General features: G+C 39.9%; 1 protein-coding gene across 1 annotated transcript in view; it reads right to left on the minus strand.

Annotated features, from left to right (window-relative positions):
- Positions 1 to 10,694: 10,694 nt before the first annotated feature.
- ARAP2 (ArfGAP with RhoGAP domain, ankyrin repeat and PH domain 2) overlaps positions 10,695 to 17,985 on the minus strand; it is a 188,765-nt gene continuing 181,474 nt past the window's right edge. Inside the window, 1 exon segment of the mRNA XM_032633599.1 lies at positions 10,695 to 11,914. Within this exon segment, the coding sequence (XP_032489490.1) occupies positions 11,555 to 11,914 (360 nt within the window). The 3' untranslated portion in view covers positions 10,695 to 11,554.

Genomic DNA, 17,985 nt, shown 5'->3' on the forward strand with positions numbered 1-17,985 from the left:
AGTGTTGAGAGTGGGGAACCTTGTCTTGTTCCTGATCTTAGTGGAAATGCTTTCAGTTTTTCACCATTGAGGATGATGTTGGCTGTGGGCTTGTCATATATGGCCTTTATTATGTTGAGGAAAGTTCCCTCTATGCCTACTTTCTGCAGGGTTTTTATCATAAATGGGTGTTGAATTTTGTCAAAAGCTTTCTCTGCATCTATTGAGATGATCATATGGTTTTTCTCCTTCAATTTGTTAATATGGTTTATCACATTGATAGATTTGCATATATTGAAGAATCCTTGCATTCCTGGAATAAACCCCACTTGATCATGGTGTATGATCCTTTTAATGTGCTGTTGGATTCTGTTAGCTAGTATTTTGTTGAGGATTTTTACATCTCTGTTCATCAGTGATATTGACCTGTAGTTTTCTTTCTTTGTGACATCCTTGTCTGGTTTTGTATCAAGGTGATGGTGGCCTCGTAGAAGGAATTTGGGAGTGTCCCTCCCTCTGCTATATTTTGGAAGAGTTTGAGAAGGATAGGTGTTAGCTCTTCTGTAAGTGTTTGATAGAATTCGCCTGTGAAGCCATCTGGTCCTGGGCTTTAGTTTGTTGGGAGTTTTTAAATCACAGTTTCAATTTCAGTGCTTGTGATTGGTCTGTTCATATTTTCTATTTCTTCCTGATTCAGTCTTGGCAGGTTGTGCATTTCTAAGAATTTGTCCATTTCTTCCAGATTGTCCATATTATGGGCATAGAGTTGCTTGTAGTAGTCTCTCATGATCTTTTTTATTTCTGCAGTGTCAGTTGTTACTTCTTTTTCATTTCTAATTCTATTGATTTGAGTCTTCTCCCTGTTTTTTTGATGAGTCTGGCTAGTGGTTTATCTATTTTGTTTATCTTCTCAAAGAACCAGCTTTTAGTTTTATTGATCTTTGCTATTGTTTCCTTCATTTCTTTTTCATTTATTTCTGATCTGATTTTTATGATTTCTTTCCTTCTGCTAGCTTTGGGGTTTTTTTGTTCTTCTTTCTCTAATTGCTTGAGGTGCAAGGTTAGGTTGTTTATTCGAGATGTTTCCTGCTCCTTAAGGTGGGCTCGTATTGCTATAAACTTCCCCCTTAGAACTGCTTTTGCTGAATTCCATAGGTTTTGGGTCGTTGTGTCTCCATTGTCATTTGTTTCTAGGTATTTTTTAATTTCTTCTTTGATTTCTTCAGTGATCACTTCATTATTAAGTTGTGTATTGTTTAGCCTCCATGTGTTTGTATTTTTTACAGATCTTTTCCTGTAATTGATATCTAGTCTCATGGCGTTGTGGTCGGGAAAGATACTTGATACAATTTCGATTTTCTTAAATTTACCAAGGCTTGATTTGTGACCCAAGATATGATCTATCCTGTAGAATGTTCCATGAGCACTTGAGAAAAATGTGTATTCTGTTGTTTTTGGATGGAATGTCCTATAAATATCAATTAAGTCCATCTTGTTTAATGTACCATTTAAAGCTTGTGTTTCCTTATTTATTTTCATTTTGGATGATCTGTCCATGGGTGAAAGTGGGGTGTTAAAGTTCCCTACTATGAATGTGTTACTGTCGATTTCCCCTTTTATGGCTGTTAGTATTTGCCTTATGTATTGAGGTGCTCCTATGTTGGGTGAATAAATATTTACAATTGTTATATCTTCTTCTTGGATTGATCCCTTGATCATTATGTAGTGTCCTTCATTGTCTCTTCTAATAGACTGTATTTTAGAGTCTATTTTGTCTGATATGAGAATTGCTACTCCAGCTTTCTTTTGGTTTCCATTTGCATGGAATATCTTTTTCCATCCCCTTTCAGTCTGTATGTGTCTCTAGGTCTGAAGTGGGTCTCTTGTAGACAGCATATATAAGGGTCTTGTTTTTGTGTCCATTCAGCCAATCTGTGTCTTTTGGTGGGAGCATTTAGTCCATTTACATTTAAGGTAATTATCGATATGTATGTTCCTATTCCTATTTTCTTAATTGTTTTGGGTTTGTTATTGTAGGTCTTTTCCTTCTCTTGTGCTTCTTTCCTAAAGAAGTTCCTTTAGCATTTGTTGTAAAGCTGGTTTGGTGGTGCTGATCTTTCTCAGCTTTTGCTTGTCTGTAAAGATTTTAATTTCTCCATCAAATCTGAATGAGATCCTTGCTGGGTAGAGTAGTCTTGGCTGCAGGTTTTTCTCCTTCATCACTTTCAGTATGTCCTGCCACTCCCTTCTGGCTTGCAGGGTTTCTCCTGAGAGATCAGCTATTAACCTTATGGGGATTCCCTTGTGTGTTATTTGTTGTTTTTCCCTTGCTGCTTTTAATATGCTTTCTTTGTATTTAAATTTTGACAGTTTGATTAATATGTGTCTTGGCATATTTCTCCCTGGATTTATCCTGTATGGGACTCTCTGTGCTTCCTGGACTTGATTAACTATTTCCTATCCCATATTAGGGAAGTTTTCAACTATAGTCTCTTCAAATATCTTCTCAGTCCCTTTCTTTTTTGTCTTCTTCTTCTGGGACCCCTGTAATTCGAATGTTGGTGCCTTTAATGTTGTCCCAGAGGTCTCTGAGACTGTCCTCAGTTCTTTTCTTTCTTTTTTCTTTATTCTGCTCTGCAGTAGTTATTTCCACTATTTTATCTTCCAGGTCACTTATCCATTCTTTTGCCTCAGTTATTCTGCTATTGATCCCTTCTAGAGTACTTTTAATTTCATTTATTGTGTTGTTCATCATTGTTTCATCTTTATTTCTTCAGGTCCTTGTTAACTGTTTCTTGCATTTTGTCCATTCTATTTCCAAGATTTTGGATCATCCTTACTATCATTATTGTGAATTCTTTTTCAGGTAGACTGCCTATTTCCTCTTCATTTGTTAGGTCTGGTGGGTTTTTATCTTGCTCCTTCATCTGCTGTGTGTTTTTCTGTCTTCTCATTTTGCTTATCTTACTGTGTTTGGGGTCTCCTTTTTGCAGGCTGCAGGTTCGTAGTTGCTGCTGTTTTTGATGTCTGTCCCCAGTGGCTAAGGTTGGTCAGTGGGTTGTGTAGGCTTCCTGGTGGAGGGGACTAGTGCCTGTGTTCTGGTGGATGAGGCTGGATCTTGTCTTTCTGGTAGGCAGGTCCACGTCTGGTGGTGTGTTTTGGGGTGTCTGTGGACTTATTATGATTTTAGGCAGCCTCTCTGCTAATGGATGGGGTTGTGTTCCTGTTTTGCTAGTTGTTTGGCATAGGTTGTCCAGCACTGTAGCTTGCTGGTCATTGAGTGAAGCTGGGTGCTGGTGTTAAGATGGAGGTCTCTGGGAGATTTTCGCCGTTTGATATTATGTGGAGCTGGGAGGTCTCTTGTTGATCAGTGTTCTGAAGTTGGCTCTCCCACCTCAGAGGCAGAGCCCTGACTCCTGGCTGGAGCACCAAGAGCCTTTCATCCACATAGCTCAGAATAAAAGGGAGCAAAAGTAGAGAGAATTAATAGAAGTATGAAGAAAGAAAGGAGGGAAGGAAGGAAGGAAGGTAGGAAGGAAGAAAGAAAGAAGCAAAGAAGGAAAGAAGACAAGAAGGAAAGAAAGGAGGGAGGGAGGAAGGAAGGAAGGAGGGAAGGAATGAAAAAAGACAGAAAGAATGAAGATACAGTAAAATAAAGTATAATAAAGTTATTTAATTAAAAATTATTTACGAAAAAAAACAAGGGACGGATAGAATCTTAGGACAAATGTTGGAAGCAAAGCTATACAGACAAAATCTTACACAGAAGCATACACATACACCCTCACAAAAAGAGGTAAAGGGGAAAAAATCATAAATCTTGCTCTCAGAGACCAACTCCTCAATTTGGGATGATTCGTTGTCTAAAGGAGGGAAGGAAGGACGGAAAGAAAGAAAGGAAGAAAGAAAGAAAGAAAGAACAAAGGTAAAGTATAATAAAGTTATTAAAATTAATTATTAAGAAAAAAAATTAAAAAAAAAAACCATGGACGGATAGAACCCTAGGACAAATGGTGGAAGCAAAGCTATACACACAAGATCTCACACAGAAGCATACACATTCACAAAAAGAGGAAAAGGGGAAAAAATCATAAATCTTGCTCTCGAAGCCCACCTCCTCAATTTGGGATGATTCGTTGTCTATTCATGTATTCCACAGATGCAGGTACATCAAGTTGATTGTGGAGCTTTAATCCGCTGTTTCTGAGGCTGCTGGGAGAGATTTCCCTTTCTCTTCTTTGTTCTCACAGCTCACAGGGGCTCAGCTTTGGATTTGGCCCTGCCTCTGCGTGTAGGTCGCTGGAGGGCGTCTGTTCTTCGCTCAGACAGGACGGGGTTAAGGGAGCCGCTGATTCGGGGGCTCTGGCTCACTCAGGCCGGGGGTGGGGGTGGAGGGAGGGGCACTGCGTGTGGGGCGGGCCTGTGGCGGCAGAGGCCGGCGTGACGTTACACCAGCCTGAGGCCCGCCGTGCGTTCTCCCGGGGAAGTTGTCCCTGGATCCCGGGAACCTGGCGATCCAGGCTCCCCTGGCGATCCAGGCTCCCCGTGGCGGGCTGCACAGGCTTCCCAGAAGAGGGGTGTGGATAGTGACCTGTGCTCACACACAGGCCCCTTGGTGGCGGCAGCAGCAGCCTTAGTGTCTCCCGCCAGTCCCTGGGGTCCGTGCTTTTAGCCGCCGCTCGCGCCCATTTCTGGGGTCCGCGCTTTTAGCCGCGGCTCGCGCCCATCTCTGGGGTCCGCGTTTAGCCACGGCTCACGCCAGTCTCTGGAGTTCGCGCTTTTAGCCGCGGCTCGCGCCCGTCTCTGGAGTTCCTTTAAGCAGCGCTCTTAAACCCCTCTCCTCGTGCACCAGGAAACAAAGAGGGAAGAAAAAGTCTCTTGCCTCTTCAGCAGGTGCAGACTTGTCCCCGGACTCCCTCCCGGCTAGCCGTGGTGCACTAACCCCTTCAGGCTATGTTCAAGCCGCCAACCCCAGTCCTCTCCCTGCGCTCCGACCGAAACCCCAGCCTCAGCTCACAGCCCCTCCCGCCCCAGCGGGTGAGCAGACAAGCCTCTCGGGCTGGTGAGTGCCGGTCGGCACCGATACTCTGTGCAGGAATCTCTCCGCTTTGCCATCTGCACCCCTGTTGCTGTGCACTCCTCCGTGGCTTTGAAGCTCCCCCTCTGCCTCCCACAGTCTCTGCCCACGAAGGGGCTTCCTAGTGTGTGGAAACTTTTCCTCCTTCACAGCTCCCTCCCACTGGTGCAGGTGCCGTGCCTATTCTTTTGTTTCTGTTTTTCCTTTTTTCTTTTGCCCTACCCAGGTACGTGGGGAGTTTCTTGCCTTTTGGGAGGTCTGAGGTCTTCTGCCAGCGTTCAGTAGGTGTTCTGTAGGAGTTGTTCCACGTGTAGGTGTATTTCTAGTGTATCTGTGGGGAGGAAGGTGATCTCCGCGTCTTACTCTTCCGCCATCTTCAAGGTCCCCCTCCCTTGTTCTTTGATCATCTTTTCAATCACTACCCTGAACTCTTTCTCAGGTACATTGTCTATACCCACTTCACTTAGTTCTTCTGGAGTTTTATCTTGTTCCTTCCTTTGGAATATGTTCCTCTATCATTTCATTTTGCTTAACTTGGTTTTTATGTATCTGGTAGGTTATGTATCTGGTACGTTTCCTGACCTTGGAGAGTGACATTTTAAAGGAGAAGTCCTATGCATGCCAGCAGTGCAATTCTCTCTCTTTGCCAGAGCTATATGCTCTACGGTTCCACCCCATGAGGGCTGTATGGATCTTTGTATTGTGGCAGGCTGACTAGCCTAGAGCAGTTCCTGTCTCTTGTTGGGATCATTGTCCTTCAAGCTACTTTATTATACCATGACTTCATTTATTCAACATATCCTTCAGTAGTGACTATAGGCTATGTTATAGGCACTGTTCTATATACTGGGAATATAGTGGTGAACCTAAGATTCTGCACTGGCTGAGTTACATTCTGATGTAGCTAATTAGACCATTAACACATATACTAATAATATGTAAATTGTCAGGTGATAAGTCCTATGATGTAAACAAAAATAAGATAAAGGGGATAGAAGATGATGATGTCATTTTATATGAGATGTTCAGAGGAAGTCTGTCTGGTAAGGAAACATTTAATGATGCTTTAGATATGGTATATTTGAGATGACAGTTGGACACTCAAGTGGAGATGTAAATTACTCAGTCTTGAACCCAGTGAGTAGGTCCAGACTGTAGTTAAACAGATGGGATAGCTGGAAGATGTACTGTATTTAAAGCTATGAGATTGGATGAGTATCCAGTAGAGGATCAGAGAAGACTGACTAGTGAAGGAGGAAAACTACAAGATAATGGTGTCCTGGAGACCAATCCTAGAATGTATTGCACAAAGGAGGGGAGACAAACTGTGTAAAATTGCTACAGATAGTGATGGGTCAAGTATGATGATTGAAAACTGACCATTTAGATTGGCAATGAGGTTGTTCTGACTTTGAGAATAGTAGTTATGGTAGAATAATGGGAAACAAAATGTTGAATGAAGAGGGTTTAAAGAAAGAATGGGAGGGAAAAAGTAGAAGGCAGGAAGTGAGACAAATTTTACCAAGAGATTTGTTGCAAACAGAAGTCAAATGAAGCATTAGCTGGAGGGGAAGATGAGATTCCCTCCAATGAGATATGTCACTTTTTTCTGAGCAATATTAGTGATGATCTGATCTCAGGATCATGGTTTGGCTTATCTGGGTTGATTGAAATGACTTTTTGTCTCTCCCTAGTTTAGTGAATGCTCAGTTATTTAACTGAAGACCTCTCTGTGTTGTTCTTTGAAAGGATTAACAATATTTTCTATCAATCCAGTTTTGGGAACAATCAGCATCTTCACTTTTCTGGAATAGTGGTTCTTCATGTCATAGAACTTGGATCTTACAAGCAGCCCCAAACTGTAATTTTGCTGGGCAACAATTTTGAATCGTTTGTGCTGTATTATTTCAGTATTAAAGTTATTTAGCTAGCTGACTTCTAAGTAGTTACATCTCAAAATGCTCTCTTATCCTCCATTAATCATTATGATAGGTGTAACTCTGATGTAGTATTACAAAGTTATTCTGAGATGTGGGATAACAAGAGTGCAAGAACTAGTGCTTGAAAAAAACAGGGGGCATTCTGCTCATCTGATACCTATATTAACAGATTAATATAAAAGTGTACTAGGGCTACCATTAACAAAATTCCAGACTGGGTGGCAGAAATAATAGGAATTTAGGAATTTATTTTCTCTCAATTTGCTTTGGAGGCTAGAAGACTGAGATCAAGATGTTGGCAGGTTTGATTTCATCTGAGGCCTTTCTCCTTGGCTTGCAGATGGCCGCCTTCTTGCTGTGTGCTCACATGGTTTTGCCCCTGTGTGTTGTGTGTCCAAATTTCCTCTTCTTATAAGGACACCAGTCAGATTTATGAGAATCCACCCCAACAACCTCATTTTGACTTAATCACCTCTTTAAAGGCTCTATTTCCAAATACTTCAAATTTGGGGGTACTAGGGGTTAGGGCTTTAGCATATGGGTTTTGGGGAAACACAATTCATCCTACCACCTGTGGTAATCTGTTCTATTAGTGTATAACATATTTTTAAAGGGATGAGAAAAAAATAAGCAATTTGAAGAACAGTAGTAAGAAGTAGCAACTTAGACCAAATGAGAGCTAGAAAAACTAATAAATTAATAAATAACATTTACTACACCTCTACTATGGGTCAGGCATGTGATATACACACACATATAAAAATATGTATACAGTCATCTCTCAGTATCTGCAGGAGATTGGTTCCAGGACCTGCTACTGATACCAAAATCTGAGGATGCTCAAGTCCCATAGTCAGCTCTTCATACTCATGGGTTCATATCTACAGATTCAGCCAACCATGAATAGCACATTAAGTTTTCAGTCACAGTTGCCTGAATCTGTGAATGCAGAATGTGTGGATACTGAGGGCCAACTGAATACTTATTGAAAAAAATCCACAGATAAGTGGACCTGTGCAGTTCTTTCCCTTGAACAATCCGGGGGTTAAGGGCGCTGACCTCTGCCCAGTTGAAAATCCTTATGTAACTTAGAGTTGGTTCTCCCTATTTGTGGAATCAACCAACCATAGATTATGTAGTACTGTAGTATTTACTGTTGAAAAAAATCCGTGTATAAGTGAACTGGCACAGTTCAAACTTGTGTTGTTCAAGGACCAACTGTATATGAGTCATACAACAAGGTCAGTGTTATTCCCACTTCTTCGATGAGGACATTTAGATTCTGAACTTTAATAATTCACAAAAAGTCTTAAATCTGTACAGGTATCTCAATTTTTAAAAATGTTACATTCAACATATAGTAGCCATGGCAGAGAAGATAAGGATATACAAAATAATTTAAAACATTTAACAAAAAATAATAACTATAAAATGTAAAGCAGATAAATTTTAGCTATCTACAAGATTCATTTCTGTGATGTCTATTTCCAAATGATTAGAAATAAATGTGATGATTGTACACATAATAGGATATCCACATTGTTGATAATATTAAAGTCTTGGTGCAAATTTTGATGAGATAGTGAAAGTTTACATTTTCTTCTCCCCAGATTATCAAAAGTTTAAGAAAATGTGCAAATATCTGGATACTACCATCTGTCCAAATAAATTTGGTGCATTTTCAAAAATATTTCCTTTTACAATATAGTTTATTTTAGGATTAAAAATTATCAAATGTAAATGCAAATTAGCAGCTAATATAGTTATGTGCACATCATATTTTTGCTTCAATTACTTTTGCTTAGTTTTATTAACTTTAGTTAGGGCTCTAGAAATGAGAGTACCATCAATCTGTTTGTGTCATGTCTGCATATATTCATCATTTAAAAAAGAACAATATTCATACTGACATGTTTGAAAAAATGACAGCTAGTTTGAAGTGTATATTAAATTCAGATTTTTAAAAAAGCAAAAAGGAAAGGCAATCTATTTGATTTATTTCTCTATTTTGAAAAGTTGAAAGTGGTTATTTTGAAAACAGTCGCACTCAAGTGGACTTGTAAAACAATTTTAATTTTTACTCAAAATATATGAGAGGTCATCATTAGTCCTTATCTTACACTTGAAAAATGGAGACGATTGTACAGGAAGGGAAGGGAAACAAGTTATTCGATTTTAAGCTCAAGTTTCAAAAGTATTCAAATAAGGCAGGTAAAAAAAAAGATACTTTCCCATTGTTCAACATAATTTTCATGTCTCCTTATTTCATAAAACATAAATATCATTTACCAGAAATAATAGTTTATTTTAGATTTTTTCCTAAATACCATGATTTCTTGCTTTTTAAAGGAAGGCTCCCCAGCAGTGCCACCTATAAACTGACCAGCAGTTTCTCTCTTTAAAAAAATTCCAATCTATGTGGATTTAAAGAATAAATATCACACCCCCATGGTAAACTATTTTATCACCACCATATATAAATGATCAGTATTTTTCAATGAAGAAATTCATAGCATTAAACAGTGTTATACTGCACTATGATTGGACTGACTGAAGTATGGGCCTCTGTATACAAATTCTGATAAGACACCTGAAAAGCAGGGGGAAAAGGAAATGGAAACTTACACTACATTGAAGAGACTGTGTGCACAGGACCTCGCATGGATGCCACTTGCACTGAGTGCAAGTGGAATAAAGCTAGGAATGAAGCTTGGCTACCTAAAATAATTTTGATCAAAACTCACCAGACCTAATAAAATTCTAAAGAAACTGACAAAAAGTGCTACCCCTAATGTCACCTATAACTAGATAGTATTGTCTGTGAGGAAAATAACTCAGTAGGTGCTCTTTATGTGGAAACAAAAATAGAGGGCTTTGTCATTATTCATCAGGCACAGGGAGGAGACTGCTGCTTTATTAAAAACAAACAAACAAAAAAAGAAGACAAGGTTAAAAGTGAAGTGGTAGCCCCCAGAAGTATAGTATCAATTGTTAATCTAACTCCTACCTCCAGGTGGCCATATGTTGTACACTTCCAGTAAATTCTGACTCAGTCTTACCTAATAAGAAATGAACATACAAAGAAAAACAATAAACCAACAATAAAACCCTGTGATGATGAATGTTGCTCATTCCAAAATGATAGTAAGGAACTCTAAATAAAAAAAAAACGAAAATTGCTTGTATACAGCAACAGTGCAAGTGTCATCCATGCCAGGTCCTGTGCACACAATCTCTTCAATGCAGTATAAGTTTCCTCTCAGCAGCCACCTGCAAAGAACTGAAGTGTAGTGAATGGATTTGCACTGCAGCTGATTCACTGACACTGTAAGGAAGAGTGGCCAGTGCCATTATTCATGTTTAGTGGCTGAATACTAATCTTGGGAAATACTTAGTCACTAGACTTTTTTCTTAACAAGCAGTTTCTCATAACAAGGTCTGGTCAACAGTGAACTAGAATGAATCTCAACCTGACCTCCTTGACTTTTAGGACATTTTTAACTCTGCCTCTTTTGTTTTTAAATGTCGGTTCATTGGTTTATTATTTACTTTTGGCTGTGTTGGGTCTTCGTTTCTGTGCGAGGGCTTTCTCCAGTTGCGGCAAGCGGGAGCCACTCTTCATCGCAGTGTGCGGACCTCTCACTATTGTGGCCTCTCTTGTTGCGGAGCACAGGCTCCAGATGCACAGGCTCAGTAGTTGTGGCTCACAGGCCCAGTTGCTCTATGGCATGTGGGATTTTCACAGACCAGGGTTCAAACCCGTATCCCACGCATCGGTAGGCAGATTCTCAACCACTGCGCCACCAGGGAAGCCCCCTCTTTGCCTCTTTTAAAGTGTGGTTTGATAGGCAGCCACTAAAATAAATCCTCCCCCTTTTCAACTTACTTCCTTTTTTTCCCCTAAGGTTGGCCCTGTGTAAACCTAAAAACATATGGTAACTTTATATACAAGGTTTCTCAAAGTGCAAAATGTGTTACATATAATTTCATAGGCTTCATTTATACAGAGCATTCTATACAATACAGTACAGTTTGCGATTTCTGTTCATAAATTTACACCACTTAAACAACTACAGTTGACCCTTGAACAATGTGGGTTTGAACCGCCATGGGTCCACTTATACATGGACATCTTTTGATAGTGAATCCTACAGCACTACATGATCCACAATTAGTTCAGTCCACAAATGCAGAGGAATTTTGTATAGAGGGGAGGGGGCTAACTACAAATTATGCATGGATTAACACACCAACGCTTGTCCATGTTGTTCAAGGGTCAACTGTACCTCAAAAGGTTGGCCACTCAAAGTAACCCAGTGCCTTCCTACACAAGGTTAATATAGCTGAACTGTACAGGCTTTGTTCAGAACAAAACACAGTGAATTTACACTTATATATACATACATAGTTTAAAATGCTCTTTAAATGGTTAAGGATAGCTAGACAAATCTCACCAACCACGAAATATATTTTGGTTTCCGGTTTGCACACATACATTGTACACAATATTTAAAAAAATAATTTGCAAGACAAGTCATTTTATTTATTTTTACACCATCTACTCAGGCTGTGACTCTTTTGGAAGGGTTCTTGCCCGCTGTAGAACCACACTAAGCTCTTCGATGACCTTCGGTGGTAACTTATTATTAGAGTCCAAAGTAGCTTTGCCATTCCTGTCCTCAGTCTTCCTCAATGTCTTTAGGCCTTTCTGGCCTTTCTGTTGCCCTTGAAGGACCTCAGCCTCTGTGTCCTCCAGACAGTTGAAACTCCAATGTTTTCTGGTTCGATTTCGAAGTTTCTCATCCTTGTGCTCCAGGCACTGGGCCACGATGGAGGCTCTCTCCCTTAAGGTGCCATCCCCAGGCTCTTGGTCACGCTTTGCACTGAGCCGTAGCCTTTCGAGTTCTGCTTTTGCACTCTAAAAATAAAACAAAACATCTCACAGGGAAGCAAGATCTGGCACACTTTTTTTAAAGAATACTCTGCACATAAAAGTTGATGCTTCTTGTATTAGAATTTATTTCTATGATTTAGGTTCTAACATGACTTTGGTACAAGCAGCATGTCTGAATTTATAGACTGACCTTAGAGCTACAAAATCAACTGAAATGGAGATCATGGAAATTCATTTTAACAAGCATTTAACATACCACTTCAAAGATGTCTTTCAAGTTAGTTATTCAAATTGACTCTCATTTCAAACTTGCCTCTTCCAATTCAGGGCCACTTACATGTGTCACATATTCATGCATCTGTAATTCCTACAGTGTTATACCCAAAGGACAGAGGAAAAAGGGAGTCTCTGTGGCCATGAGTCCAGGAAATGCTCTGTACTACAGATCCCTCTTTGAGAGTCACAATACATATTAGCATATTAAAGAAGCTAAGAAATATTACAGCAGAAAAATCTGACTTCTTTTTCTATTTTCTCTTCCCCAAATATTTGACTAGTGAAATCTTTTGCCCACATAATGCCCTATTAGAATCCCACAGAAATATATACTTATGAAAATACTGAAAGGTATATATAGTTGTGTATTAAAACCCACTTTTGTATCAATGGATTAAAGTACACATTCATTCAGTGAACTTTAAGTGCCTACAGGTACCAGAAATCCATCGAGACACAACTTGCATTGGGACAGAGGTGCACTTTCCTAACTAGCGTCCAGGGTGTCTTGTGACTGGGCAAGTACTGGCATCCAGAACTCTCATGAGATTCTCAAAGGTGACTACAACCTCATCAAATGTAAGATAAAAGAATGAACAACAGAGAAGCAAGCATCTAGTGGATATGGAGCCACAGCAAAAGGCTACCCAAAAAACTGGGTCAGGGCAGGAAGGCATAGTCATTTTTCTTTTCACAAACAAGAATTGAAGGAATTTCTTCAATATTTCCCTAGTAAAAATTGAAAAGCACAGAAAGAAGAAATCCAAAGAAAATTTTTTTATTATATTACAAATGTTTGAGAGAGAGAAGATGAAATAAAAGGGGCAGTATATAATATTAAGAATGGGACTATTTTGCAGATGGCAGAGTAGTAGGACGTGAGCTCACCCCTTCATAGGAAAACACCAAAAATCACAACTAACTGTTGAACAACCATCAACCAAAAAAAAAAGCCAGAACCTACCAAAAAAGATACCCTACATCCAAAGATAAAGAAGCCACATGAGATGGCAGGAGGGGCACAATTGTGATAAAATCAAATCCTATATCTGCCAGGTGGGTGACCCACAAAACTGGAAAATAATTATACCACAGAAGTTATCCCATAGGAGTGGAAGTCCTGAGCCTCACATGAGGCTTCCCAGCCTGGGGGTCTGGCAACAGGAGGAGGAGCCCCCAGAGAATCTGGCTTTGAAGGACAGCAGAGTTTGATCACAGGAATTCCACAGGACTGGGGGAAAACAGAAACTCCACTCTTGGAGGGTACACACAGGGTCTCATGCACACCAGGACCCAGGGAAAAAAAAGGAATGAACTCATAAAAGACTGGGCCAGACCTACCTGCCAGTATTGGAGGGACTCCTGCAGAGGCAGGGGGGAGGCTGTGGCTCACTGTGGGGGACAAAGACACTGGCAGCAGTAGTTCTCAGGAGTACTCATTGGTGTGAGCTTTCCTGGAGGCTGCCATTTCCTCCCCAAGACCTAGCCCCACCCAACGGCCTATAGGCTCCAGTGGTGGGACGCCTCAGGCCAAACAACCAACACAGCACCATCCATCAGCAGACAGACTGCTTAAAGTCTTCCTGAGCATGGCCCTGCCCACCAGAAGGACAAGACTTAGCTTCACCCACCATTGGGCAGGAACCAGTCCCTCCCACCAGGAAGCCTGCACAAGTCCCTTAGCCTCATCTACCAGAGGGCAGACAGCAGAAGCAAGAACTACAATCCTGCAGCCTGTGGAAATGAGGTGGCAGAGGAGTATTTCCCAGATGAAGGAACAAGATGAAACCCCAGAAGAACAACTAAGTGAAGCAGAGATAGGCAATCTACCAGAAAAAGAATTCAGAGTAATGATACTGCAAGATGATCCAAGCTCTCAGGAAAAGAATGGAGGCACAGATTGAGAAGTTACAAGAAATGTTTAACAAAGACCTAGAAGAACTAAAGAACAAACAGAGATGAACAACACAATAACTGAAATGAAAAATACACTAGAAGGAATCAATAGCTGAATAGCTGAGGCAGAAAAACGGATAAGTGAGCTGCAAGACAGAATGGTGGAAATCAATGCTGCAAAACAGAATAAAGAAAAAGGAATGAAAAGAAGTGAAAACAGACTAAGAGACCTCTGGGACAACATTAAATGCCCCAACATTCACATTACAGGAGTCCTGGAAGGAGAAGAGAGAGACAAAGGATTTGAGAAAATAATTGAAGAGATAATAGCTGAAAACCTCCCTACCATGGGAAAGGAAACAGTCACCCAAGTCCAGGAAGTACAGAGAGTCCCAGGCAGGATAACCCCAAAAAGAAGATGCCGAGACACATAGTAATCAAATTGACAAAAATTAAAGACAAAGAAAGAACATTAAAAGCAACAAGGGAAAAGAGACAAACATACAAGGGAACTCCCCTAAGGTTAACAGCTGATTTCTCAGCAGAAACTTTACAAGCCAGAAGGGAGTGGCACAATATATTTAAAGTGATGAAAGGGAAGAACCTACAACCAAGATTACTCTATCCAGCAAGGTGCTCATTCACATTTGAGAGAGAAATCAAAAGCTTTACAGACAAGCAAAAGCTAAGAGAATTCAGCACCACCAGACCAGCTTTGCAACAAATGCTAACGGAACTTCTCAAAGTAGAAAAGAAAGGGCCACAACTAGAAACAAGAAAATTACAAATGGAAAAGCTTTCTGGCAAAGGCAAACATACAGTAAAGGTAGGAAATCATCTGCACACAGATATGATTACCAAAACCAGCAACTGTGAGATGAGGAGAGCACAAATGCAGGATATTGGAAATGCATTTGAAATGAAAAGACCAGCAACTTAAAACAATCTTGTTTGTATACAGACTGCTATATCAAAACCTCATGGTAACTGCAAACTGAAAATCTACAATAGATACACTCAAAGAAAAAGGAATCCAAACACAACACTAAAGTTAGTCATCAATTCACAAGAGAACAAAAGAGGAACGGAAGAAAAAAGAGCTGCAAAAACAAATCCAAAACAATTAACAAAGCAGCAATAAGAACATATATATGAATTACCTTAAATCTAAATGGAATGAATGCTCCCACCAAAAACAGACTGGCTGAATGGATACAAAAACAAAACCCCTAGGGCTTCCCTGGTGACACAGCAGTTGAAAGTCTGCTGGCCGATGCAGGGGACACGGGTTCGTGCCCCGGTCCGGGAGGGTCCCACATACCGCGGAGTGGCTGGGCCCGTGAACCATGGCCACTGAGCCTGCGTGTCCGGAGCCTGTGCTCCGCAACGGGAGAGGCCACAACAGTGAGAGGCCCGTGTGCCGCAAAAAAAAAAACCAAAAAACCCCTATATATATTCTGTCTACAAGAGATGCACTTCAGATTTAGGGACACATACAGACTGATGAGGAGATGCAAAAAGGCGTTCCATGCAAATGGAAATCAAAAGAAAGCTGGAGTAGCAATACTCATATCAGACAAATAGGCTTTAGAATAAAGACTGTTACAAGAGACAAAGAAGGACACCACATAATGATCAAGGGATCAATTCAAGAAGAAGATACAACAATTGTAAACATATAAGAACCCAATATAGGTGCCTCAATATATAGGGCAAATACTAACAGCCATATAAGGAGAAATCGACAGTAACCAATAATAGGGATTTTAACACCCCATTTTCATCAATGGACAGATCATCCAGACAAAAAATCAGTAAGGAAACACACTTTAAATGACACAATAGACCAGATGGACTTAATTGAGATTTATAGAGCATTCCATCCCAAAGCAGCAGAATACATATTCTGGTAATAGTTGCACAACCGTGTGAATGTAATTAAGGTACTATGCACTTAAAATGGTTAAAATGGAAAATTTTATGTGTATTTTATCACAGTACAAAAAAAATGAGAGATTAGTAAAAATTATGGCTATTTAGCATAGGAATGTGACTGGGAGTTTCTAAATATAAATCTTACTAAAAAGTTTCACATGACATCTATTACAGAAAATCAAGGATCAATATAGAGTGGTTTTATATATTATACAGTTCTCATTACTTTTCAGTTATCAGCAGAAAGACTTTGGGACGCTCTTAGATGCAGAATTTAGAGGCCAAATATTCATACATGTAATGCTGAAATTTCAAGTAAAACTATGATATTAGCCTAAATGACATAACCTTATACAAAGGTGGGGAGGCATGATGAAGTGAACTGGTAGAAATCAAGAGATGGTAGTGAGTGCTTTGCATGAACAATATGGTGTGTGGAGTGCCTTTGCATGTTGTGGGGAAAGAAAGCCAAGGCATCAGTACTGTGGAAAGAAGGGCATCATTTATGTGCTGCACTATCCTTAAGGTCTTAATAATTTAAAAAGAAATACTGATAAGGTATGAAATTAGGAGAGTAAAAGGTAGGCTGGTCCAGACGATGCCAGTTTGTGTCAGAGGGCATTTAGAGAAAACTGTTTGTTTAAATGGAAATGAGGATCTGAAATGGAGTGTGTCTCCCAGCAGAGAGAACACCCCCCCCCATGAAGTAAGGGCTTTTATTATCCCTAGGAGCTTACAGATAAAAGCTGAGCACAATGAACATGATGAAGTAGGTACCTAAGAGGAAGTAGGAGGGCCGTAGGTAGCATCTAGCTTGTACATTCTTATGCACTATTTGCCTCTTCATGTATGATTTCCTTTGTCAACAACTTACTTCCTCTGGCTTATTCACTAGCTCACTACTAATTTACTCAATAAATTTTGGAAGTCACTTCCTCCAGGAAGCCTTCCCTGCCTGGAGGAGGTATTCTCATACAAGTTTCTACTGAACCTCATGAAAGCAAGACAGCTCATGGAATGGGAAGTCACCAAATTCACCAATCTGTCAACAATTTGTTTGAAAAGCAACACTTCTTGAATATATCTGTTGATATGACTATATATATATATATATATATATATTTTTTTTTTTTTTTGTGGTACATGGGCCTCTCACTGTTGTGGCCTCTCCCATTGCGGAGCACAGGCTCCTGACACGCAGGCTCAGCGGCCATGGCTCACGGGGCCAGCCGCTCTGTGGCATGTGGGATCCTCCTGGACTGGGGCACAAACCCATGTCCCCTGAATTGGCAGGCGGACTCTCAACCACTGCGCCACCAGGGAAGCCCAATATTACTATATTTTTTTCTTATGAATCTACTCTTAGTAATACTTTGTCATTTTATTAATATATTTTCTTATGTATTTACATAAATCTAATTCAACAAATATTTTATTGGTTCATATGAAAACTTGCAATTCTAATTTTGTCTTCTTTTTAAGAATTAAATTTTAAAATTTGTTGAATTACCACATTTACTAAATTTACAAAAAAGCTTGGTTTAGTTTACTAACAAATTTTCTAGCAATTAATATTTCACAAAATTGCTTTTGAAGCCTTTAACGATTTTGTTACAGTTTTTGTACAGTTTTCTGGTCTCAAGTATGCTAAAAAATAATTGTCTCTGAAATTCTGAATTTGGGATTAAGTAAGAAATTATTATATATTTAATCATCACCTCAGTTCTGTACTGGATACTGGTTAATGTATTTTGATCCTAATAATTTATTTTTTGCTTTGCTCCGTAACCAATCCTGAGGCACTGTCAGGAGAAGCTGGAGTCACAGTAGGACATATCTACTCCCTATGTTTCTGTGTTCCCTAACCTGGGTTCTTGGGAAACATGACTCTTAAAATTTTAAGATTCCAGATTAGCTGAGGAATCCATAGTTCTGCAAAGCAGTTTATTAGGAAGAAAAACCTGTAAGCGCAGAATGGCAGGAGGGAC

This window comes from Phocoena sinus, chromosome 5, assembly GCF_008692025.1.
Source record: "Phocoena sinus isolate mPhoSin1 chromosome 5, mPhoSin1.pri, whole genome shotgun sequence".
Classification (NCBI taxonomy): domain Eukaryota; kingdom Metazoa; phylum Chordata; class Mammalia; order Artiodactyla; family Phocoenidae; genus Phocoena; species Phocoena sinus.